The following is a 27,204-nucleotide window of genomic DNA, read 5'->3' as shown; positions in this document are numbered from 1 at the left end:
AAAAAATGGGATGTATTGCTAATGGATGGAAAAATGTCATTTTCATCAAACCCGCCCCTTGTTGGATTAACAGTTGTTTCAATGCCAACCAGGCTTGGAACAGTGACTTTTCACATTCATATTATTCCCAGGCTAGGTCTTGGCCATTCATGCACATTGTCTAGTATTCAGTGTGACTCACCACAGACCAGGGTTGGGGAACTCCGGTGTCCTGCAGATTTGCAGATTTTAGTTGTGTCCTTGATCCAACACAGCTGATTTAAATGGCTGAATTACCTCCTTGACATGTCTTGAAGTTCTCCAGAGGTTTGTTAATGAACTAATCATTTGATTCATGTGTGTTGACCAAGGGTGATATCTAAAACCTGCAGGACACCGGCCCTTGAGGCCTGGAGTTTCCCACCCCTGCCCTAGACCATGCTGTGTTTATTTTATTTTATTTTTTTTGGTGTAAATCTTTCTCAGTTGAAGGTAAACTTTAAATTTCATTTTAAAACTATCGACCTTTACTATTCTATCAGATTAAAACACCAAAGAATTGAAGAATTATAAATCAGTTTTGCAACAGGAAGCATACAAAACCAATATTGGTTGTATAACACGTTGGGTAAATCATTTAATAGTATAATGTTAAACAAACCTGTGATTTCTCATGAGAAGTGAGGAAATATCCTTTTTTGACATTTTGATGTAAATGAAGATGTGGATATAAAACCTGTTAGCAATAACATGACAATCTTTAATCTTGTATCCACTCTGTCAGTTAGGTTTCTTTGTGTGGCTGCACCGAGTCCATGTGTTCCCAAGTGGTATTTCCTTCCCCACCTAGTTTCTCTAATGATAGAATATTTGGGGCCTTGTGGTAAACAGAAATAGCAACACTTCTGAGGGACAGGCTTCTCTTTTTGCACCACATGCTGAAGAAATAGAGGCTGCACTGTATGCATTTGTATGTGTGTGTGTGTGTGTGTGTGTGTGTGTGTGTGTGTGTTTTATTGAAAAGCTATTTTAAGTTATCCGTGACTGACTGATTTGAGTTTTTCTTTCCTAGTCAATTAGATGACTTGCTTTAGTGAATCCAAGCTAAATCACGTAGCTTTAATGTGGATAAATGCGTTGAACCTGATGAGCTTGATGACGACTCCCTAAACGTTATGCATTTTGTATCACGCAAAGAAGAAAAGATGAAAGCTCTAGTTGATAATTCTTGCCGTAGAAGCATTCAGCAGATTGACTTCATAACTCTCAGAGAGTTATGACCCATTTCAGCAAAAAAAACAGTCTAAATGAGAGAAGTGCTCTCAAGATTTCCTCTCCAGAACAAACTGACTGGACTGCATTTACAAAGCACTCGTCTAGCTTTAATAAGCACTTTACACTACAAACCAAGCTCGCCCATTTGCACAATGCTTTCTATACTACACATTTAGCATTTTTTCCTATTATATTCACACACTGTCACATTGGGGTTAGTTTTAAGGTTCAGTATCTTGCAAAACGACACTTGAGCATGCAGACATTCATTCAGAAAAAAAATGTAAATAATGGTTTCATAAATTAATTGATATGTGTAGTTATTTAGATTTAGCACACCGGTAATAGCCAATAACTGAACAGTCACTATCAGCAGTTTTACCAAGAGGTGCATCACTATTATTGGAGGCACCATACACAAAGTAAAGGCAGTGCCACATTGCAGCACTTCAGCTCCTGTCATCCAATCAATATACTTTGAGCTTCAATGCACCATCTATTGACCTCTCCACATCTTCGTTTACTAGTCTGCTAACATCTTATTTCATTGTAGAGCTCTGAAGTTCATGAATTGAATACTTATTGTAACAAAAAAGTGACACAAACCTAACCTTTCTAAATCTTTTGACTGTGCCACCTTCTCTGTATCCATTCCTTCTCCTTTCACTTGCCATACCAAACACTTCTAGTTTCTATCTGACACTTTAGACTTAAATCAAAGAATTCACTCTGGCCACTCTTGTAGTGTCGTGTAAGGATGATGACAAAAAAACTAAAAAATATTCTTTGTCTTTGACTGTTTGAAACGCCAATTGAGAAACATTTTGTTGATCCACCCATCCACCCTCCACACTGCCGTATGACCTGGCTTCCTAAGTTTGCTCCTGTCATAATTACTTTGGCCATCAGAGGGCTGTGTCACATGTTTTGAGGTTAGTGATGCTGTTGTTCATTTGAGCAACTGAAAGGCAAGGCAAGGCAAGGCAAGTTTATTTGTATAGCACAATTCAACAACAAGGTGATTCAAAGTGCTTTACAGAGACATTAGAAACAAGAACAAATAAAAAGCATGATTTAAAATTGATTAAAACAATGAACTGACAGAAAGGTTCTGTCAGTTCATTTGCTTGTATTGCAGTGACTGATGATTATGAAGATGTATTTGGGCGTTGAGGGTTTGAAATGGTGATATTAGTTAATTAAAATGAACTACAGTGAGCCTGGCTTGTGACAGGTGAGCACATTAAAATACTTATTTGATTATGTATCTCTGCTTGTCCTGATTCAAATTACTTTCCGGCAGCGCTGAAGGGTCAAGGGAAATATAAAATGTGTTTTAGGCGTATTTATATATGGAGGTAATATTGAAATCATGTTTATTGTGTTGAGCAATACTTTCTAGCAGTGAAGGCTTTGAGTGATCTCGTCTCTCTTCAACTCTACCCTACTCCACTCTTCTCTGCTTTCCTCTTGCTGTGGCTTTTGGAAAAGCTCCTAATCTGTTGGACTTGAGAACTCTTCCTGCGGGGTCACCCCAGTAATCGGGTTTGAGCCAACTCTTCCTAGCCAGCCAAACCTCTGGCTGCCTGCCGTCTGACCACAGGCCCACACACCCGCACGTTTGATGCTAAATATGCTGCAGAGGAGCTAAGAAATTACGCTCAATAAATATAGAAATCAAATAAAACAATTTCCAAATATTAGCCTTGCAATTTACTTTCCTGCAATCATATAAGTCTGCCTTTGTCGCTCACAGTAAATAGATTTCCCGCGGAGCTGCCAGGTTAAACAGTAATGTTGAATCAATAGCAGCATGGCTTGGCTTAATTAAACTCACTGTTGATTTGTAGGGATGAGAGCCAGACCAGAGAGTGGTTTGGGTCTGCTCAGTGTCCTGACACTGTTCTTAATGGTGCCAACACTTGATTAATACTGGCTGTACATGAAGACACTGTCACTCCATGCTGAGTTGAAGACTAGGTTATACCAGCAGCTTCCACACTGTTCAAGAGAATTCTTTATTGCGAGTGTCTGACTTTTAGAGTTTTCTGCTAATATGTGTAGGATTGTTTTTTCCATACTGTGCTATAGTATGTCAAGCAGTCGTGCTGTGCATTTGTACTGTGGCCTTAAAAAACAGGGGATAAGTGACTGAAGCTTCTCTTGTGTTGCTCTTTTTACATTTAGATATCAACCTAACTTTACATTAGCATCATCCACGCCAGGGTTTTGCAAAGTAGCTGTTGGTATAGTAGTGGACTGAACCATTACTGCTGTTGCTGCTTTGCACTAAAAGTTTTCCTCTGGTGAACTTGCATGAGTTTTTTGTGAAGTAATAAAGAAGGCATGGTGTGTTTGTTATGCAGTTAGCAAATCTGTTCAGATAAACTGCTTTACCATCTTTCTTGGGGTGTTAGCAAGGACAGCTTCATCTCACAGCTGTTCTTAGCATGGCTTGGTCTGACTAACAGGGAGTTTATGTTTTTTGTTTTCATTGCATGGCTGTGCAAAAAGACAGTGAGCTCTCAACTGCTTGTATGGCACGCTTTTAGCTTGTTGTGCACCTCCCAGTATTTCTAACCCACTGCGTGCAGAGTAGCCAGAGTGTTCAGGCATGAGGTACAAGTGACAAGTCACTGTTAGTTTTATTAGCCCGACTTACTATCTTTTTTTTAAAGGAAATAAATGTTTTGTTTATATGTGATATCATTTGGCCGGTTAGGCAGTTAGCTGTGATTGGTTGTTGTGGTTCTTTTCATTACTCGGCTTGGGTCATGCACTTCACTTATACTGTGTTCAGTTATTTATTTATTTTTTAGTAGGCTTAGGCAAGTAGCTATTCAAAATGTAGGAAACAAAAAGAAGAAACTAGTTTGTTAATAACATTGCTTGAAGCACTGAAGCTGGTATTAAGAGAAGCCAGGATCATGGATTTGAGCAATTATTTCTCATAATCACAGTAAACCTAGAGGCTGATTATAAGTAATGTTAGCATAGGCACCCATATGGTCTGAGGGTGAATCAGCTGCTTAAAAATTCTAAAACACACAAAGATGCCATGAAGAAAAAGTGGTTTACTATTGTTTTATCATCCAGAATATTGAGTTGACACGTAATTAGATGTCTATAATTAGAAAGACTGATTAAAATAGGCAAAGTGCCTTCATTCAAACACTGCAAAACTGTAGGTTTGGAAATCAGGCCAGTTACAACATGTGTTGAAATACTAGCCAGTTTTCAGCATCTGCATAAACTTATAAACTCATCCTGCAGCTCTACACCGTCCATCTGTTTGCACAGCGTTTTCTGAGCACTTATTTTCTTGTGTTCAAAGCACCCACGTCTTATCTTTCCATTCAACAGGAGACAGTTTTTCAGTGTACAGCTTTTTTTAGTCTGACTTTGTTTTATTATTTACACTCACTAATCTAATGATCTGAAAAGCTTTAGAGACTCACCTTTTTATAGTTTTCTATTACCTCTATGTGGCACTTTTGCAAGATCGATACAAATTCAGTTTGTGTGGAGGCATTCTACTCGTCCAGTACATATGCTAACCTAAAAAAAGAGCTCACTGTTTAACCAGTATTTTCAAAGAGCCAGAAATGCTAATGGTGAAATATATGTGTGTATATGTAAGCAGGGGTTTTGGGTAGGGGATAGGAGATTGCCTAAAGGAACCTCAAGATGGAGGCCTCAGATCTTCTTACCATTACTTCACAAGATAAAAAGGAAGTTATTACTTTGCTGAAAGCGCAGAATTTCAATGAGAGCAGGAACAAACAAAATGTTAAAGAATTCATTATAATATCATTTAATAGATCAAAAGATTGGGCTGAGGCTACAGATATTTCTCATTTTTGGAGCTATGTGGCTCGGCAAACTCACATGCACTAATTCATGGTGTGATGTTCGCAAACTTTCCAAATGCGTCCCTTTCGGGAACTTTAGACTCATGTTCAATTCCCACAGCCCACGCCAGAGCCCAAAAGTGACTAGTCGATAAGTGCATGAACAAGACACTCGGATAGGCTACCTCTCAGTCATGACTGAGTGAGAAACTCATGCAGTCACATAACTTGTTGGTGATGACTTTTTAGAGTGGAAACTGATCAGTCAAACTACAATTGATGCAACTTCTATGTTGGTTGCCTGACTGCTAATAGTTGCGTGTCAGTTTAACCTTAAAAACTGTGAAATCGTGGATCACTTATTTGGCATACTTTAAGGCACGATCCCATCACCCCTCTCTCCAGCTTTACTGTACAAAATCAGCAGCTATTGCTTTTCAAAAAGTTATAAGCAAAAATTGCCTTTCTCAGATCAACTCATAAATGAAGCTGTAACAGCTAACTTTGGTGGTCTTCTTGTTTTACTTCTACTCAAAAGTGTGCTGAATGTTGCTGTTTTGTATTGGCCTGAAAAAAGGGACCAATAAATCCACATTAAACACTAAGCACTTATATGGTTGTAAGGCTTGCAAAACTCTCTCATAAAGTCAGTTGCATCACTTCAGTTTATACATCAGTAACTGAATGAGAGTCTGTTCTTTTGGCCAAATGGTTAGTACTGATTGAGCGAAGACTAGAGTTTCTAGTCCTTCTTTTTCTATATTCATTTCTGCAGAGAAATGTAATTTTTATTTTCGTCAGCTCTCCATAACCCACAAGCATTTGTAGATTTGTGTCTCTGTGAGACGTTTTTGAGGCAAATACTAAATGAGCTTCAAAGTTGTAGCAGTAGTGTTTCCATATAGAAAATATGATTGGGGATTCTTGACACTGAACTGTGTGGGAGCAGCTCAGATTGTAATTTGTAAATGTTATTGGCTCAGCAGACCTTCAGCCTGTTTTTCTTGTTAGAAATTTTACACTGTACGATTACAATTTGGAAACTCAAGCAGACACATAACCAACATAATGACCCTTAAACACAGTCCAGGCTCATCTCACCTCGCAACCTCAGCTGACAGCCTTTTAAGAAAACATGAAACTGGCAGACAGAAAAAAAGAACATATTTTGTCAGGATTCAAACTTAATTTGGAGTGCAATTAACATTTTTTTGTTTTCTTTTTAATGAAAGGAACAGAGGGTATGGAAGTGTGGCCGTATTTTACAAGGCAGCTTGTGTTTCAATCTTTGTTGCAGGCATGACATCAGTGTCTCTGTGTTGAGACAGGAAAATCTTAGCCCACTGCCACTGCCATAAAAGCAACACAATAATGAAATGACATCACAGTGTGCCAGTAATTAAACGAGCAGACTGCTGTCTTGGAGTTTTTACAAGGCTGGGAGATTGAGAGTAACATTGTGGCGCGTAGGAGAATGGGGTGTCAGTAAATGAAGCCTCCAAGCTACGGGCTTTTTTAATGTATAATTCACAAAAGTATTATTACATTTTTATTGCATTATTCTTATGGTTTGATACACACACTGACATGGCCTTTTATGTATTCTTGCCTCCTTAAAGAGAATCATACTTAACAGAATAACACAGCTTCTTCACATGCTAACTGGGGAGTCTGGTGGTACGGCGGATGACAGTTTAAGCCAACTAATCTGCCTGGCCTTCAGCCTAGCTCAAATGGCCATGCTGCTGGTGCATGGAGATCAGTTTAATTATTACATTTCAAGAAAAAACCCATTAGCTTCGTGACCTGCAAAACAGCATAGGCCAGTGTCGATACTCTGGCTGCTTGATACCAGAGGCTAGCTTGTCTGACTGTGGGTGATGAATTAATCACAGTGCATGTTCCTGTCATGCCTGGCAACAGACTACAGCATCATTTGGTTTCCTTTCTCCTGACTCACTATAAAAGACGTGTTCCTGTCTCACTAAGCCACAGGAGAGAAGCTAAAGTGGAACATTCAGAGGACTTTGACTCTACTGAATGTCAGGTTTTGTCATTGGCCACGTTTACAAGGAATCTCATTTGCAGCTGTTGTTGCTGGTAGTAATATGCAAATTATCATTCTTATTCAAAAACTGTGCATTGTGTCAGAGCATGATTTGCATAACAAAATGTTAATTCAGTCTCATGATATTTTAACATAAATTGACATTCACTTTCTTTACATCAAAGAAGTATGTGCACATCTGGGCCTGTGTGGATAGTGGTAATATAGACGGGGAACTGTTAAACACTTCAGCTAGTAAATAAGCCCGATCTAAGTCCTGCACCCTCAGGGACCAGGTCCACCATATAGAATGTTTATGATGCATTTGTTCCCCTAGAACCTTTATAAAAAACTTCATTTATTAGAACTTCAAAGAATGTCCAGGCTTGCTGGGGAAAGAGAATCTTCTGCCTTATTTTGCCTTGAGCAAAAGATCCTCTCTTCTCTTGCTGGTGGATACCATGCAAATAAGCTGCTAGAAGGAAGAAGGACGACACTGAGCAAAATGCGAAGTAGGAGAGAGCAAGGAGACAAGCAAAGCTGCAGGGAAGGTAAAGATACGAATAAAGCAATCTCTGTCATCAGTTCTTAACACTTTAGCAAACAGTAATGAAAGAGAAACTCTTTCATCTATTAGCAAATCACCACAGATCTCACCATGGTTGTTTCTGCACTGACTACTAGGATCAGCTCCATAATCTACTGGAACAAAATGATATTCGGAGACAGTGATTTCTTTATTCGGCTGGCAGCAGAAGATTGGGGGGGCTATCAAGTGGTGCCTGCTGCGTAGTAACAGCTTGAAACCTTATTGATTTAATGTTGGAGTGACTGAAGCAGAGGTCACTGTGGGGTCAACACAATTAGAGTTGGACCCATGCTCTTTAATGAGGAGAAGTGATGAAAGGGTTCCCAATTACTCTGCCAGTTTGTACTGAAAACAACCTGTTAAGAAAGAGCATGATTAACCTTCCACAGCTCTAACTTCTGCTCATTCTTTACATGAGGAGCTGGTGAAGGGGACATTAATTAGTGCTCATAATGTTAGAACTACTGTGTAGAACTTTCTATTTTTACAAAGCCCCTTTAGTAAGACATATTGAGGTCAACAGTCCAGTGTTAGATGGGGCCCATCATGTTTATGTCAAAGGTAAATACTGAAAGAGGAAATGCATGGTACTATGTGCACTCTATTACAATTTTTAAATATGTACAATTGCATACACTTTGAGCAACATTTATTTGACACATAGTTGTGGTATGAACTATACTGTGCAAAAAAATCTTGTGTAGCAAAGGTTGCTATCGATTGAAGAAAAAGGCATCATCTTTTTTTGCCTTCCGCTCAAAAACAGTCTTGCTGACCAACTACACAAAAGTTCAACTTTGTCAGCTTCTTTATTCTGAGAGAGAGAGAGTCAGTGTTTCAGGAAAAAAGCTGCACATCTGTTGTGGATTTTAATCTTTTTCTTTTTGCAGTGCAGTAAACGCAGAAGTGCATTCCATCACGGATACAGTGTTTTTTTCACTGCATGAAAACTAGACTTTATGATCTTCCTGACGGCTGACATCGATCACCTCTACTGATGTCTAAGAACACTAGGCGATTTTGTTCCTCAGAGACTCTTATTGGCATTGAATGGACCAGGTGTTGCTATTGTCAAAGATGCATTATATTATATTATATATTACATCTATGAAGCAATAGGCAGTATATTAACTTATAGCCTTTACGTTAGCTGTGCCTATAGAACATTTGGAAACAGAGGAAACGGCTATCATGTCTCTCCCCAAACAATCAGCTTACCAGCAGCTAAGTAACTAATTTGATCTTGTTCGGCTAATCTGTACAACACCCCCAACACCCCTGCAAAAATGCCACGTGGTTCCATGTGGGTGTAGCTGTGTTGAAAGTCCTTGAAAACAAATTCTTACCAAAAATTGTCGTCAATTTTATATTTCATTTTGACCAAAGGCTTGCTTTTTGCCTTATTGGCTCATAGACATCACAATAATTGTTGTAATGTGATTATGATATGTGACAGTGTGATATGTATTTTTCAAAATTAATGTTAACTATTTTCACACATGAATTGCAACCGTGAACTTCTTGAGAAATTATCTAACAAAGGTGCATGTGAGAACACAAGTTGGACATTGAATGCCCTTTAACATGCCATCTCTCTCCATGTGGTGTTGACTGATGTGAGAACATGGCAAGTAAATTCAAATGGAATAAGTGGAATGTTTCCTTTTTCCACTATCTAGACAGCGCTTTCTTCTAAACCACAATGAGTAATTTAAATAGAAAAACCAGGGGAGTGAAGTTTTTACCCTTGTGTAACAGATATGGAAGAAGGAAATTATAGGGTTTAATTTTCCTGACACTGGCCCTTCGGAACAGTGGAAACCAGCTCCAACCACTAGTATGGATCACGCGCTTTGCCCTTAGAAATTTGTTTGGTGTTTGTTTGTGTGTATATATTTTTTAAATTCAGAGACAGACTGATAAATAACTTTATTGTTGATAAATAACTTATAATAAAGTTTAGCATAAAATAATTTGATCTATTTGACCTTTTGGCCTGACTTCTGGCTTCGGATGTAGCAATAAATTTATGTTCAATGGAATAAGAAAATGTTAATGGTGGTTTGTGTGTTTGTAGTGTTTTGAAGGGTGGTTTACTCAAAGCTCCTTCCTTGCCAGACAGACTGATCATAAAACAGGAAGTACTGTAGTTGACAGAGCTAACAGGAAGCTGGCAGCTTGCAGGGGTTTTACTTCACTCTAGTTTAGTTATGTCCAGCCTTTTTGTCATCACTGTGGTAGTAAATAATTTTTTCATACTTTTAAATATAGACTCAGTTGAAGTTTTGAGACGCACACAAATAAATGCTAGTAATAGTTCCAAATCATTTTTAAATGACTGATGAATATTAGATGACTTAACCTGCATTTAATCTTGGAACATTTCAATGGCCATGAGTTTGAAACACTGTTGCTGATGAACTACGTGGGTGACACAATGTTTCAAACTCCCACACTACACTTCACTATTCATAAGAATTGCTCAGTAGAGTCATGGGTCATGATGTTTCACTGTCAGAAAATGTAGCTTTAAGTGAGCTTAAATTTAAGTGAGCTCTTCATAGTGGATATAGGTTATTGTTTAGTATATTTATAAATTGTATACAACCGGGAAGTATTTTAAAGGAACAGTTTAACATTTTGGGGTATATACTTTACTTTCTTACTAAGATTAATGATATCATTGTCATGTTTATGCAGCAGCTAAACAGCCAGCCGTATGGTGGCCATGTTCATGGATAGAACTTGGCCAGTGCTCTGCATATGACTTATTTAGCCATTTGCAAATATAAAGCAGTGGTAGTAGTGATTGCAAGCTTTACAGTTTAACCGATGTTTATGTGCTCTGCCACAAGTTAACTGCATTGCCGTCAACTCAGTAATGTGTCAGACACAGAGAGAGGGACTAGTGCATTGTTCCAAAGATCTTAACAACAACACTACAATGCCAGGTGTCCACAGCACTACATTTGCTTACAATACATGATAAGAATCTCTGTCACAGCAGTTTCAGTGTTTGTGCAAAACTCTTCATCCTAGCTTAGTGCCTTAGGATGGCACTACTCAGCAATTCCGCTTTAAAGACTTCTTGAAACATCTAAACAAAATCAGCCATAAATAAATAAAAAACAGTCAGAGATGTGCTCTTCTGCTGGGCTCTGCCAAACCTAAGCAGCCCATATATTCATGCACCATAGTGTTCAGTCACCCAGCACTAGCTTGGTGCTGGTTATTAACAACTCCAAAAATAAGTACTGCTACAGCTACATTCGCCCACACTAACATTCACTAAGCAACATCATTTGTTTGAATCATAAAAATAACAACTTGCATTTTTTTAAAACTTGATTCAAATTTAAACTGACAAACAAAAGCACAGAGAATAATTGTTAAAGGTAAAACTTTCTTTGGCGTTCCTTTTTATTTTACAGACCACAGTTTTGTCTTTGGCTGAGCTCAATATTCTTTACTTCTGCTTTACGTCCATGTGATTATTCAAAGATTTTGTCACTTTGTCTAACAACTTAGAACTATGTGAAGTTTTAGCAAATGTATTTGGCTGTCAGCTATTTTTTTTGCAAAGAGGTTACAATGTGTGTACTCCCCATTCATATGTACTCTTGTGTGGCACTCACCATACTTTATCTGTAAAACAATGTTAGGTGGAAGCTCTTTGACTCTTATTTACCAAATCAACAAGAAGTGAGATTCTGCTATTGAAGAGACATACGAGATAAATTAAAATCCAGCGCAATCCAACCTTGGAAAAGTGTGTTTCACACCCTGACAAAGCATTGTCACGCTTCCGAATATCCACAGGAATTGGATTTCATGGGCGAGATAAGGCGGAGGGTTTTTGACTGTGAGGTTCACTCTAGGGTTTAGCGCTCCCTGTTTAAGGATGTATCAAGAGGAGAGCATCTTCTAACGTTAGAGAGGTGCTGAAAGGGTCAGAGCAAGTTTAAATGATGAAATCAAATGTATTTTTTAAATTGATGTTTCCCCATTTTTTATGTTGGTGTTTATCCGTATAATTAACACTTTATTATGATCTGATATTTGTGTGTTACTTCACCACAAAAGGAGAAATTCCACAGCAATATCTCATTTGTTACCAGTGTATGAAACACATCCTAAATTACTGTAATTTTCTTTTAGGCAAGGGAAGACAGGTTTATTTATAGAGACATGGCAGTGCTCAGTGCTTTACACAAACATCAAGAGCATTACATAAAAAAGCAAAGGAAATTACAAATATAAAATAAAACAAAATAAAATAACGAGAAACTGTCAACAGGATGCATACAGTGAGTTACCTATGACACAGACATACATCATCATTGCCATCATCACCACCACCATCGTCACCACCATCCCCACAATAGCCATCATCACATTCACTAGTGTACATACCCAAGAACGTATATTCAAAAGGAAAAAGAACATCTCTTCATCTTAATTCAAAGCAGTAGCGAATAAAACAGTTTTAAGATCAAACTTAAAACAAATTTAAAAATGTACTTAAAATTAAAAGAACTAAGATTTGGAGCAGACGTCAGGTTTTGTGGTAGTATGTTGCAGATATTGGGAGCACAAATAGTAGATGCTGATGTTCTTGTTTAGTTTGAATTCTCAGAATGGAAAAAAGCAAACTGTTAAAGTGATCTGGTTACTCAATGTTTTAGAATAGATGGGACTTTTTGTTTGGGTGTAATAATATGACAGTACATGGATGATTTGTGTGTTTGTGAGTGCTGGTTGTCTGTTGGGTCATCTCTGTTTGTATTAATTTTCATATCAGCCAGACAGTTTCTGCCATAGTAACATTGATCAGGACAGCTTGTCTGGGAAACATGTGAATGAACGGTGTAAAACAGACTCCACTGAAGCATGGGCAGCCTGAAACAAAGCAATTGTTGCTACTACAGAGAGGAAAAAGTGTCCATAAGCATTTGGCAATTTTGTGTTTCAGTAGTATTCCATTGTTTCTGGATCCAAGGTTGCATCATCTTTCATTCTTTTTAAAATGTCAGCAATAAAGCATTCAGAGAAAAACATGGAGACTAGACATTTACTGCCAGTAGGGCTGCCACAAACGATTATTTTTGCAATTAGTCGACTAATCAGAGCATGCATCCATTGGATGTAAACGTACAGCTTATTGCACCAGCATGCATCTGCTCTTATATAACTATCATTAGCTTACAGCTTTAAGTGTTTAAGGTATGTGCTAACTAAAAATAAAGACAAGATGATAGTTTATTAAATTTTAATGACATTTGCAGATTGTTTCGGTGGAGTTTAATAAACTCTGCCGTCTGCTCCTTGCTATCTAAAATATAACAGGACACCGGAGTATATTCTCGAGCATCTCACACTTCTGATAATCAGTTGTCTCTTTGACGTTTATTCAGCTGTGTAGAAACTATAACTTTAATCTCAGCCAAACCGATTTACTCAGGAACAAATAAAATACTAGAAAAAGCCAAACAGTATCAATTTTAAGTTATCTAAGTGACTTATATATCACGTTTAACCTGAGTAGCGAAAGACGGCGGTGGATTTGAAAACGATTTGCCGGGAGTCCGGTGTTCTCACGGCTCTAGTGAGCCTTGCCCCTGGCTAGCTATCGAGCTGGTGGATAACAGACGTTTCCGAAAATGTCGGAGCGCTTTTGAAAAAATGTGGTGTCTTGATAAACTGAGCAGATATTTCAGGTTTACACAGCTACATTCTCACCTGCAAATATGTTAAACGTTTATTTTGTGACCCAAAAAGAATAATAAGAGTAATATTAAAACTAACTAGCTGCCGCCATTGTTGACAACTGAGCTGGGCTGCGCTATGAATTCTGGGACAAAGCTCCTTCTTCTTCGGGGTTTAACGGCAGCTGGCATCCTTGTACATGCAGTTCTGCCATCTTCTGTTTCAGTCTGTTATTACACTCTTAAATCCTACTACTTATTCCTGCGCCTTTTGGGATCTTACAAAGCTTCAAACGACGCTTCGACTATTAAATTAGTCGTCGACGTAATCGTGACTAGTCGACTAATCATGGCAGCCCTAACTGCCAGCATGAACAACAAATCTTAACCACATCTTTAATATTTACCATCATTTACCTATTTGCAAATTATTCACTGACATCGATTTTCTAGCTTACAATACTAACACATGGCAGCTACAAATTATTCACCTTTCTATGACTATATTTAGGCCCTTGACGGACCTTTTTTGGGGAAAAAGTCAAAGCGATGGCTAACTAATGATAAAGTACTCGATATGTTACATGTATTAATATTTCAGGGAAACCACAATCTTCCCCTGATGTAGCCAAAAAATGACAAAACACAAGAGAAGGTGAACCCAGAGTCCTGTGCTGTGTCCTCCTACTATTAAGCACTTAATGTGTGAGTTGCTAAATATATTAGAAAAGAGCACTGGTCCACTATCCAGTCCAGAATCTAACACTAGTGTGTAATAAGTAAAGGGGTCTTAAAAACAAACTTTAATTTGTCTTTAATTATAAAAATATCCCATTAAAAAGGTTAGCATTAGTGCAATTCAAAAAAGACAAACAGACCTAACATTTGTCTTTTTTTGGTACATTTTTCCACATTTTCTTTTTGAAGCAAATAAAGTGATAGGAAATATTCCCACAGAATGCATTTTGTGGTAAGAGAAACAGCAAGCTGTCCCCTAGTAGGAGGGTCAGTGGTTCAATTCCTGGCTACTCCAGTCCGCATGTCAAAGTTTCCTTAGACAAGAAGCTGAATCCTGCTGCCTCCGATGCATCAATCAGAGTTTACTTGAAATAGGAAGGATAAATGCAGCTTGTAGCATAGAAGCACTTTGAGTGCTCAATTTCAGTACAAAGTGTTGGAGTAGTTAGTGGTTTCTAATGTAAATCTTACATAATCTGAGTTATATATGGATGCAAATTGCTTCCACAACAACACTTCTATTAATTTGGCAAGTTGGCAGCTTGGTTCAAAGTAATTATTGTACTGATTTTAGCCACCATATTTTTCATATCATAGGCAGCATGGTGGTGCAGCGGCACTGTCACAACACGAAAGTTTCCTTGTTATCCAGCTCCCTCCCACAGTCCAAAGACATGTTGGATTAATTGGTGATTATAAACTGGTCGTGGGTGTGGATGCGAGCATGAATAGTTGTCTGTCTGTCTCTATGGTAGACTGGTGGTCTATCCAGAGTATACTCGGCCTCTTGCCCTGTGACAGCTGGGACAGACTCCAGCCTGTTATGAAAATGGATAGATGATTAGAGGTCATTAATGACCAGTGAAGCAGCAGATTCTTGAAAGATTTTTGCAATAATGTCAAACTTTAAATCTGCTACAAAATGAAAAAGCACCATCTCAGGTAAGTTTTCAATGTTATTACATAAGATGCATTTATACTGAACACATTTATACTGATATAAATATATAATAGCAAACAATGAACACATTCAGCTGTTTCTAATTCAACAGGCTTCCAAATTGGAAGAATAAACATTTCCCTTCTTAACATTTAAGATCTTCTAAAATCATTTTACACCAAACTAAAGTAATTTCTGGCACTAGCAACTAACGGGGCAGTCCCATTTATTCAGATAGGCCGGCTAAGAGGCTAGTTATGGTTATGACTTTACTTAATGTGACCTGAAGTGTTAAAATTTAGCAGATTTAAGCAGATCATCATGTTTTAACAACAGAATGCTGTGACTAAGATAGTACAAAGTCCAGTCTGTTATCCTAATAATACCAGAGCAATACCAGGGTTTATCTGATTGAAACTTAGAACACTGCAAATATTCAACACTCAAAAGCACAGGCTGAAATAAATATCTGCATGATGATGATGTTTGCAGGGATGAGTATCATGGAAAGGATTTTCTTTCTCTCTTTTTAAAATATTTGTGTCTTCCCATCAAATCATCCAGATTGTAAAACCGATAAATCCGTGTGACCTTTAAATCCCAAACATACAAGGAGTCTTTGTCTGTTACAGTTTATATTCTGTCGTGACTTCCGAAGGGTCAGTTGGAATCTCGGCGATGGTGAACAGGAAGCATTAGAGTGATAGCGTGCCTTTTCTTGCAAATTAATTGTGTTTAAATATAACTTTGCTTTAAATGTTAAAACAAAAACAGAAAATGTAGGGTTTCAAATAATCATTTAAATGGAACAAGAACAAAGTGGGCTAAGATACATTTGGAATTAAAATGGTATTTTGGAAAATTTAAGTGTGTGTGGGGGTTTTTTTTTAGTGGTATTTAACTATATTACCATTTAAGATATGTGCACTACATTTAAATCTATAAAAATAACCAATACATTTTCTCTGGTGAAAGACAAATGCATTTGTTCTATCTCTCAACCCTGTGAACTGGGTCTGCTGTGGGGGTTTTGGTGGCTCAGCGCTGGGCTCCACATGCTGCAATAATCCAGGGAGGGTTAGGATAAAGCCTGGCTTCGTCTCACTCTCTGCCTCCTCCCAGATCAGATGAGATTAGGTAAGAGCTAAGGAGCTCTGCGGGAAGGCAGGGCTCAGAAACACTGAGGTTGAAGAAAGGAGGGACGCATCAAGGCAGGTGGTCACTCCTGCAAGAGGAGAAAGCCAGAAAGCAGAGGTGAATCCACTAAAGACAGCTGGCCTGGTTGGTGCAGATAAAGAAGAGGTTGGTGCAAGCTACAGTATACAGAGGCGTGTGATGAAGTATGGTACATACAGTATGACGCTTATTCTCTATGTATTACAGTGTCTGTGCTCATGTGTCTCTTTATAATTATAGATTCAGCTCCGGAGTGAAAGGAACGCTCTCTAGAACAAACAGAAAGTTCAGTCTTTGGCTCAATTGTGTGTTCCAGCAGTAGTAGTTGAGAAGCTGGTGAGGGATCATATCCTTGTTGTTGGACCAGCACGTGTTTAGTCAGTCTCGCTTCGTGTCCTCTTAATGGCTCTCTTTATGGTGTTTTGAAAAGATGTCCTCCTTCTTTCTACAAAACTGCAATCAACAGTGACAGCAAAATGTGAAATGCCAAACTGCAGAGGAAAATTTCAAAATGGTAGAAATGGATTTTGTGTCCCTGACTAATGTATGTTTATTATTCATTCTTCTTTCTGTTCCTTCTTTCCTTGCATAACTGGCATTTTCAGTGTAAGCAGTGTGTGACCCTTTGCACTCTATGATTTGTCCCAGTATTTGAATATCTTTGCTGAATAGAACTGTTTCTGTGACTGCTCGTACACAGTAAATAAACAATGATTAAGTTAACGCTGATTGTTGCTCTCTTTCAGAAAGCCATGCTAAGCTGATGGACTAACAGGAGCTGACAGGGGGACTATGTGTTGAGGATTGTCTTTTAAATTTTTATATACTTGGAGCCCTCTGATATTCATCTTTGGTTGTTGGTGGACGTTGCTTTAGCAATGGGAAGGAAGAAGATTCAAATCACCCGTATCGTTGATGAGAGGAACCGACAGGTGAGTGTCTTCTTCCTTTGTCTTCTTAAATGTCTTTAGTTTTTGCGCAAAATATCTTTGCGTTGTTGTTTTATGTCAGTGCTGAAATCTGCTGTGTACTTTAACTGTTGAGAACACCTTCTAGTTTTAGCATTTATTTCATTGTTATGTTTCGTTTTCGTGATATCTCATGTGTCGATGTGTGGCCCATGTGGCGCTCCTGCTCAGAGCACACTCTAAAAATGTGACGTTCACTGTGCTGATTCCACGATCCCAAAGAGCCGCATAAAAGTAGAAGTGCCATTTTAGTCAGGTACCCGTTTCTAATAAAAAGACACATATTATGTACATGAGCACGTACTGATAGGTTCATTAACACTTTGTAAAAGCATCCTGCACCCAACCTTTTGCTGGTACACTTTTGTTTAAATCTAAGAAGCTCCCAGAGGTTTCTTTAAGCTGTTTCACTTTTGAGAGTGTAGTGGTCACAGCTGGTGGCGAGGGCAGTAATTTGGGGTTAGCTGGGTCCGGACAGCACCCTGTCATTAGCAGGGTGGGTCAGTGTTAGGGACACACAGTGGCCTTCTCTCCTCACCGTCTCCTTACGCAGCCACATTGCTGCCCACTGGAATCCCTCTCTGTCTGTCTCCTCTATATATATCACCCCCAACAGCACAACAAATACCAGCCTGTCTGGAAGGAAGGCACAGACTCTGGAAATAGGGATGTGGCTGGAAAATAAATATCTGGGATAATGTTTATATTTGATGTTTGGTTGTCTTGGCTGAAGCATTTTTAGATAGACACTGCTTCAGTTGTGTGGCGTGCACTATCACTTGAGTCTGCCGTATATTTAGGTTCTTGTACTCTATTTTGGGAAGTTGGTTTGTGTTTTTTTTTTTAATCTGTCAAGTGCATGAAGTGTTTTCAGCAGTTTTTCCTCTTTTTAATGTATCAGACTATCACACATCATGCACAATATACAGCAATGACTTGGCTTTAGTGGAAAGATGCACTAGTGATAGATGGTGTTTATGCAGCCACACACTCTAATAGAGGAACAGTGTAGTTTTTGGTAATCTCTTTTCACGTGTATTTGCAAGTTATGCTCAAGAAATAGTATCACTTGAAACTTGTTTTCAGAGACAACAGTTTACAAGTTAACTGACCTTATGCCTTTGGAAACTGATTGTTTAATGTTGCTGAATTTGCACATTTGCTCACTTACAAAGAAATGAACAGTTTGTAATTTTCATGGTTTCATTTTAATGGAGAGGGGCAGAATATGAACCAATGATCCAGAGAGAAAACATTAAATAATAGTTATACATTGATTTGCATGTCATTGGGTGAAGTAAGTATTTGATTCTCTACAGACAGAATTCTGGCTCCCATAGATTGTAATTCCTGTTCCACATGGGCACACAGCCAATCAATCAATCAGTCAGTTACAGGTGCTCCTGATTTCATCTCATTATGTGGATATAACACACTTATATACAGAATCAGTTTCTTCCATTTCCACCTATCTACCACCGTGGGCAAGACCAAAGAGTTGTCAAAGGACGTCAGGGACAAGACTGTGGACTGCTGGAATGGCTACAAGACCATCAGCAAAAAGCTTGGTGAGAAGGTGAACTTCTGCTAAGATTATTAAAAAATGGAAAACAAAGTGACCATCAGTCACCCACAGTCTGAGCTCTATGCAAGATCTTGCCTCATGGGGTGAGAATAAAAATGAGAAAGTTGGTGGTTTAGGCGAGAACTACACATGACAAGGTTGTAACTGATCTCAAGGCAGTTGGTATCCCAGTCACCAAGCACTTCATTAGTAACACAATATGCTGTAATGGATTGATGATCCCAACATCCCCTCGCTTGAGAAGGCATGTGTACAGGCCTATCTTAAGTTTATCAGTGAACATCTAAATGATTAAGAGAAGGTTTGGGAGAAAAAAACTGTGGTTAGATGAAAGTTTTGCATAACATTCATTTGCTGTGTTTGTGGAAACACTGAGTATAACCCAAAGAACATCATCCCCACAATCAAGCATGGAAGTGGAAACGTTCTGTTTGGGGGCTGTTTTTCTGCTAAGGGTACAGGATGGCTTCACTGCAGTGAGGGGCCAATGGACAGACCCATGTATAAAAAAAACCCCTCCTTCCCTCAACCTGAACATTGAAAATCGGTCCTGGATGGGCCTTTCAGCCTGTCAATGATCCAAAATAACTGCCAAGGCAACAAAGGAGTGGCTGAAGAAGAAGTACATCAATGAGTTGCCAAGCAGGAGCCAAGAAAGCTAAAATAATTTATAGAGTTTCTGTGAAGAGGTGTGGGCCAAATTCCCTCCTGAGATGTGTGCTGATCTGGTGAACAACAAGAAACATCTTACCGCTGTGCTTGCCAACAAGGTTGTCTCTACGAAGTACTAAGTACTCAAGTACTAAGTAAGGGAATCAAATACTTATTGTACTCAATGACATGCTAATCAATTCATAACTTTTATGTCATGTGTTTTTATTTTTTGTTTTTTTTTTGTTTTTCAGTTCTGTCTGAAGGCACACATTACATTATAGCAGCCCGGATGGGAAGAAAATAAAAATGTTTATGAATGTTTGTGTGCAAATAATTCAGTCCCAGTCAATGTATATTTGGTGTTCTATACTATAAAAAAGAAAAGTCAATCTACAGTGCATTGAGTAAAATTCTTCAAATGAGGCTTAAACCAGAGACCACATATTTACCCATCTGAGGGTTTACCATGTAGACTATAGTCAAACTAGCTTTACAATGTCAGCTGTCGATAAATGAAAGAAAACAACGTTATTTTACTGCAAATACAGTTAAATACTTTGGTAACAGTAAAGATATGAATTTTTTAGGACTTGCAGTTAGATCAAAGTTAGTCTGTGTTATTTCTGCTTTATAACTGTAGTATGTAAAGCAATGACATACTGTATATAATACCAGGATATAAAATGGTTTCCTCACTTCGGGAATGCATAAAACAGGAAAAGTAAAAAAGAATGTCAGAGGAGTGGATATTTTCTACTAAACAGGTACTGTGCACACAGTTTCTTGAAACACCACTAAGCCATCACTCAAGTGGTATTATTTAGAATTCCCATCAATTAAATAAATCGTTTGGCAGAAAAGCAACTAAAAGCTAAAAATAGAGAAAAAGATTTTTGTTATTTGACTGTGAATAGTTTAGATTTAGCTCTAATAATAATGTGTCCTGTGTCGGTATACAGTTTCGTACAACTGGGCTGTTTTGAAAGTTGTAAATCTGTCTCTAGTCCCAATTATATTTTACAGAGGTAATAATCAAGACACTTCCTGTTATAATTCTTGGCCATAATGATGCTTGAGTGTCATGACAGCGGTATGGTAAGATCTGTAAAAGTGCTCAGAACAATAAGTGTAAAGGAAAGTGTAAAGAACTGAACTACAGAAATAACCATGTAAAAAGAAATATACCTGACACTCAACATTGCCAGAAAGCTTTGAGATGTGAGTCTGCAGAAGCTTCTGGAACTGAAAAGATATGAGTCAGGATCCCAGAAGCTATGACAGAAGTAAGACATACCCAGATAAATACAGATGATTCATTGCAGGGAGTGAGCTACACACCAAAAAAGGGATAAGAGCATGATCCATGTGTGACCTGTGGGTTTACACTGAGCTGTAAATGGTCCACTCCAAACAATATGTTTTAGCTTTATGGTCTGGAGGAATATGGAGGTGTCAAGAATGACTGTTCTACTTTATAAGCCATAGTGCAATATAACACTACAGTATGAGCTTAAAGGGGGGTTTGACTGTATTTCTGCCGAAAATGTTTATGCACAGCCCTCTGTCTTACTAATAAAGTTGAACACCTTGATGGTAATCATTAAGGGAGGTGAAACATTACATAGTTTCTTTCCCCACCTACCTTTCCCATCCACTCCACTCATTCAGTAACATTCCACTAGAAACTGCAGTGTTACTGAATTAGTATTTCCAGATTATTACTGCGTTCTTTCAGAAGTGCAGAACTAGAGAACTAGAGATCCCCCACCCCTTGTCTCTTCCTGTTTGACACTTACACACACATTTTAATTCTCTTCTCTTTTCTCTGAAAACTATCAGCCAGTGAACACGGCGGTAGGATGAGCTGACAAATGTATCGCTTGTTTTGGAAGAGTTGTTTAAACACCTAAAATGAAACATTTATGTTAGTGCAGATTTGTATTACTATTGCTATCATTGCACCATACATTCACATCAGAGGCCACGGGGCAAAGCACTGCGGATTACCTGTTCAGAAGCCATTAGATGGACTATTTAGATTTCACTGCTTTAAAAGACATTTTTTTAATATTATTGGGTTATGAAGACAAAAAAATTTAATTGTTACTGTAAAAAGGGTTTTTGTTTTTGAAAGATTTATAACATTTTTAATACACAGCACAGAGTACAAAGCAAACGGTGATTTATTACTTCAGACAGAACACATTCAAAAATATTTTTGGATGCCGTGTAGCCTTAATTTTATAAATACTCTGACTTGCTTGTGAAAATCTAGAAAGAACCAACAGGTATGACCCTTTATTTGACCTGTTGTAGGTTAGCTATTCTAGGCTGATCTTTGGCTTTTGTTCTTCCAGGTGACTTTCATGAAGAGAAAGTTTGGCCTGATGAAGAAGGCCTACGAGTTAAGTGTTCTGTGTGACTGTGAAATTGCCCTCATCATCTTCAATGGCTCCAACAAGCTGTTTCAGTACGCCAGTACCGACATGGATAAAGTCCTGCTGAAGTACACAGAATACAACGAACCCCACGAGAGCAGAACCAACTCTGACATCGTCGAGGTACGTGGTAGGACGCTGTTCTTAACCTTTTACTCATGTCACTGCTTTGACCTTTGGATAGTCTGTTTGTAGAGACGTCTTTTGGTGGGTCATTTCTTGAAACCTGTTAGGTTGCATCACTCAGCACTAATGACTGTAGTATGCAAATACACATCGCATGCTGCAGCTGATTTTGAATTAACACGAATTAAATTTTAGCAAGAATATAATGCTGAGTTATTATTTCATTGTGCACGCAAGTGCATTGATCGACTCTTGCAGCATCCATTCAGTAGATTAGGGAAACAAATGCCTGCAGTTGTGTTTTAGAAAGATGAATTCCTAGAAAGTGTAACTCCAGAGGATTTAGGTGCTGCCTTCAGTATTGTCTTCCTCTTTATGAAATATTGAGAAATAGATTTTCCGTTGCTTATGATGTGTTATTTCATTGAACACATTAGTGCTGATCTTTATAAAGTAAAGGCCAGATGTAAGGGTTGAGTAACACTTGAGGTTCAGGAGAGACAGACAGGCATGCAGCTGTTTCCTTCTACTAGTTTACACTGGTGCATTCTGTGAGGAAACTGTCCCCCATCCGACACAAGTAAAAATGAGAATAGTCCTACTGATCAGGCAAAAATAAAAGAAGAATTCATGTAGGTGATGCTAGACGAATAAAAGTGCTCAAGCAGTGTGCTCATTTCATGCTGATTACAGTACAGTACTACAGTTACTGCATAATAGGAACTCTAAAGGTTATTAAGATTTAAAGTGGTAAAATAAAACTGGCTGAGTTCCACTATGAAAGAAGGCAATAAAATAACTAAAGAGGTCATTTAAGAAAGTCTCTAAACTGGTCCAAATGTTCAATATAGGGAATTTAAAAAACTTGTTTGGTGAGCATCAGGAAGTACTGGTACATGTGTAACATGTAACTCAATCCAAATAACTGCGCAGCCATAAATTCCACCTTTGTAAACTCTGCTGATGATGAATGTAGCCTGTCATTGAGAATATTCGTTTAACCGTATGTTAATGTCTACTGGTTACTGTGTTTACTGTGGCATTAAAGTGGTAATTGGACTGGCACTTTCCTAATCTCAAAGCATTTTATTACTATCACAGTCACCCATTAATACAAGCACCTTTTTCTATGCCTAAGTCCTTTTAACCTATGATTCACACACATTCATACACTGCCATTCATACACATTCATAGACGGCGGATACATCAGGGGCAACTTGGGGTTTTGAAGAATAGCTCTCAGACTGAAAAGCCAGGGATTGAACCTGGAACCTTCTGATTAGGAAAGAGTAGTGGAAAGTGGTGAATGAGCGTAAGGTAAAGAGTTCTGATTACAAATTCTGTCTATAGCAATACATTTCAATATACACCTGACTCTAAACCACTTCACATAGCAGAACAAATGCCTTACTATGCTTATCTACTTAGTATACTAGTCTACTTATCATTTCTTTTCAGTGTCAGTGTGTGGTAAGACTTGAATTAAGCGGTCAAAGAAGTGCAGGAGACTGATGCTGTCCAGTGTAGCAAGTGATTTATTCACCATTTTGTGACCCAAACAATATTTACAAAGAAACAAATAGGAAACTCAACTCTATAATTAACTCAGTTCAAATAAACATAACTGAACTTAAATCAATGGAAATTAAGGTCAAACTGCACACAGCTACACTGACCTGAACCTTTCTTCTCAAACACCTGAGTTCTTCTGCTTAAATAGTTCACTTAAGATTTCTCCTCTGGACTATTCCATTCGGTAGGTAAGATGAACATATTTATATTCAAACCTCTACTGCTACTCTTTACTGGCAACATAAACTCTGTGGTGTAATCAATACGTATTACAACAATAAATCTATTTCTTCATAAACCCTCTAAAATCAACTTTATTAAATTACAAGAGTTCTTCCCCTCCCGCACTTGGTCTCTTCCTGTGACCTCAGAAGAACCCAGAAGCTATAAAGCAGGAAGTAAAACTACATTTCCTCCTTTTTGTTTCTGGAAGACAGGTAGGTAAGGTAAGTTCTAAACAATACAAATTAACAGTTGAAATAAAGAACATGTCAATTTAACAAACTTATAGGAGTTGATTTAAACCAAGATGTTATATTATATAATCTGTAAAAGTGCAAAACATAAACCCGAGATAGTAGACGTTTGCCTATTGCAGATCACATGTGAAATATGGTTAAATCAAAACAAGAATGTTAACTAAGAATATAGACAAGTGGTACTCTCACCCACTTTGTCACACAGTGAAAAAGGAAATACAAAAAAAATGATGAAACATAGGCTGGACCTCAGAAAAGCTCAATTGAGACTGTTCACAGTGATAAGACCCAGCTGTCCACCGTTCTGCTTGGTCCCACAGCGTCATCAGTGTGGTGATGCTGTTGAGACTGGTCCCTGAGCAGCTCTGTTCTGTTTTCATGGCATTTAGTCGGTGTCCCTGCCATTAAAAATGAATGGTCATTGTGACTCATTTTGTAACTGCTTATGTAAGCTTCTAATGCGTGTTTTTCTCTCCGGAAGCCTGAATTTACTGCTCCCACACTCTTTCCTCACACGCTCAGTATTGTTTCCATCCTTTCAGAGGATTAATTTTCATTTTCTTTGGTCTTACACTAATTCAAACCATAACCACTGTCATCCTAACCTAACTTTAGTTAGACTTCCCAGAACCTTAATCAAGTCTTCAACTTGCAATCTTAAGGAAAGAACTGTATCAAACTGAAGAGCAACCAAACTGTCTTCAGTTTCATCACTCTTATGTGATCTCATAAAGATGGTTCCACGTGTACACGCTTGGCAGTGCTGTACCAAATGTTAATTGTAAGGAACTCAAGCTTCCCAAACGAATGTATTTACTTCCAAAATGGCTCCACTTACTGGAAAAGAGGAGCTTTGGTTTTTAAGTTTGTTTCAGTAGAGTCTGGCCAAGTCTTTTTTCCAGTGTGCTCTAAATTTACTGTTATTTCAAATGTTTCACCTTCCCCGGGAAATGTGACATTGTTTTTCAAGGGTAACTACAGGCACTGTGCTGAAAATAAAAATAAAACCATAAGCCAGTGCAGAATAGAAACGTGCTTGTTGACCTGGAAAGTCTCGTCAAACTCTACAATCACCGAACACTGAATTAATTTTCGATGTGGTGACAGTGGTGGTGGTGGAGGCAGTTAATATGCATCATTGATGTTGCCCATAATGATTCTAAGGACTATGACCCTGTCTATTCTGCTGTTAACCACAAGCAGACACCTGTGACTGCTCTCTAGGCCAATAGGCCTTGATTTGCCTGCTTTGAGCCTTTATTTGTTTATTCCCGCAAATGTCACGCATACAGACAAGCTGGTTAAAACAAAGCTTAGAAAGTGAGAGGTGTTCTTTTACATATCGGTCAGTCTATTTGCAACATTTAGGCATGAAATTTGACTATGTGTAAAGTAGTACCCCACTGGCTACAACAGTCTTCCCATGTTTGGAAGGAGAAGCGGAAAGCTTCTTTGGATTCATTGTCGTTGTTTGATGGAGTATTATGCTTGCTGATGTCTATCTCTTCAACACACAAATAGCTCGGCTGGTTTTGACACACACAGGAAATCTGCTCATGAGCGATGCTGCTATAATACCAGCATACTTTGTCTTCCTTTACATTGTTTAACAGAAAGTGTAGGTAAATGTTTTGATATAAAGTTTGAATATTTCTCAGTATGTGATCAATCTTAGCAATACTTCAGATATTTCTCTTTCATTATTTTTTTTGTAAAGGGTATCCATGGCATTGATTTGGATGAACTAACTGACAAGCTGCATTATCGGCTTCATTATCTTGTTGCATTACTAAGCATAAAGTGGAAACATCATACCTAAGGGTATTAATAAACTTCCCCTTTTCAACAATACCATAAAGTCAGCCTTCCATTATTAGTGCTTTAAAAGAATAGATGAACATTTAGAGAAACGGTATTAGTCCCTTTCGTGTTTGAATTAAATTAAGAGTGATATCATTCATACTTTTGTATGGTAACTTTTTACCATACAAAACCCAATCTTTGTTTGTGTTTTTTTTTTTTGCCAACTCTCATGGTGTCAGTAAAGCTCACGACACAATAAACAGGAAGCCATGAAGTCCCTGCCTTACAAAAAACAGTTTTTTCTTTGCACGTAGGATAAATTTGACTTTTAAGCACATTCAAGCACCAGCAGTGATTCATAAATGTCACAGAGTATGCAAGGGTTGGGTGCATATATCCATATGGCACAACAGCAGCAACTTCCTTAACCGTTAATAACTAGTAATTATTTGACACAGGGCTGACATCTAAAAAGTAAAAATGTCAAATATGGCAGCAGATAACCTGGTATAAATGAGAGCATATTTTATAATCTCCAAAGTTTCTGTGGTTGGATAAATTCTTACACATGGTTATAATTTAGTGTTCAGGAAATCAGGAAATTTTAAACTAATAAAACAGTTTTGGCAGCAGAACAAGGGGTCGTTTTCTGCTCATAAATCCTAATTAATCACTTGGATTACTAACTGTATACTTCATGAAAGTACAATTTCTTCACATTCAAGTAAAAAGTGGCTCCTGTAAGCTATTTAAAGGACCAGTTCACTGAAATTACAAAAACAACTGTACAAATATTCCCGTGGAAAGGCCTTCTCTCCATGTACTTGGTTCTGATGGTGTTTCAAAGAAACTTTCTTTTCCATGGATTGTGTTCATTCCACAACCAGAGTAATTCTGCAAACCCTATACTCCATGCCTAACAATGTGTTTGCGATAGATTAGCATACACTGTTACAAGCACTAGGCTTTTGAAATGTCTCCATGTGTGTAGATGAAAATGTAATGTCAACCATAAATGGAGGTGGAAGCAAGCAAACCTGTAATGATAACGGCCTGCCAGCTAAAACAGCTACAAAGTCCTCACTGTTCAGCTACTATCACTAACAGATTACTTTTGTCATAATAATTGAGACAAGTTTGTGTCCAGCAGACTTGAGTTTCAACAACAACAGAACAGTTGTCCAAGGTATGCAGCAGTGCAGCCCTGTCAGCCTGCAGAGCCCAGAGATGAATGAAAAGCATAACAGAAAGAGAACGCTACAACACAGTGAAACCTGG

The 27,204-nt window shown here is 38.1% G+C and overlaps 1 protein-coding gene across 2 annotated transcripts in view; it reads left to right on the top strand.

Moving 5' to 3' along the window:
* LOC113026412 (myocyte-specific enhancer factor 2A-like) overlaps positions 1 to 27,204 on the top strand; it is a 45,608-nt gene that overhangs the window by 4,492 nt on the left and 13,912 nt on the right. Inside the window, exons 1-3 of one of the 2 annotated variants that reach the window (XM_026175191.2) lie at positions 16,289 to 16,426; positions 17,047 to 17,232; positions 21,865 to 22,068. In XM_026175191.2, coding sequence (XP_026030976.1) covers positions 17,179 to 17,232; positions 21,865 to 22,068 — 258 coding nt within the window. In that variant the 5' untranslated portion in view covers positions 16,289 to 16,426; positions 17,047 to 17,178. Of the gene's footprint in view, positions 1 to 16,288; positions 16,427 to 17,046; positions 17,233 to 21,864; positions 22,069 to 27,204 lie in introns of those variants that run through there. The other variant, XM_026175181.2, reaches the window with a different exon arrangement.

This window comes from Astatotilapia calliptera, chromosome 1, assembly GCF_964374335.1.
Source record: "Astatotilapia calliptera chromosome 1, fAstCal68.1, whole genome shotgun sequence".
Taxonomy (NCBI): domain Eukaryota; kingdom Metazoa; phylum Chordata; class Actinopteri; order Cichliformes; family Cichlidae; genus Astatotilapia; species Astatotilapia calliptera.
This window is presented reverse-complemented; position numbering and strand designations above follow the sequence as displayed.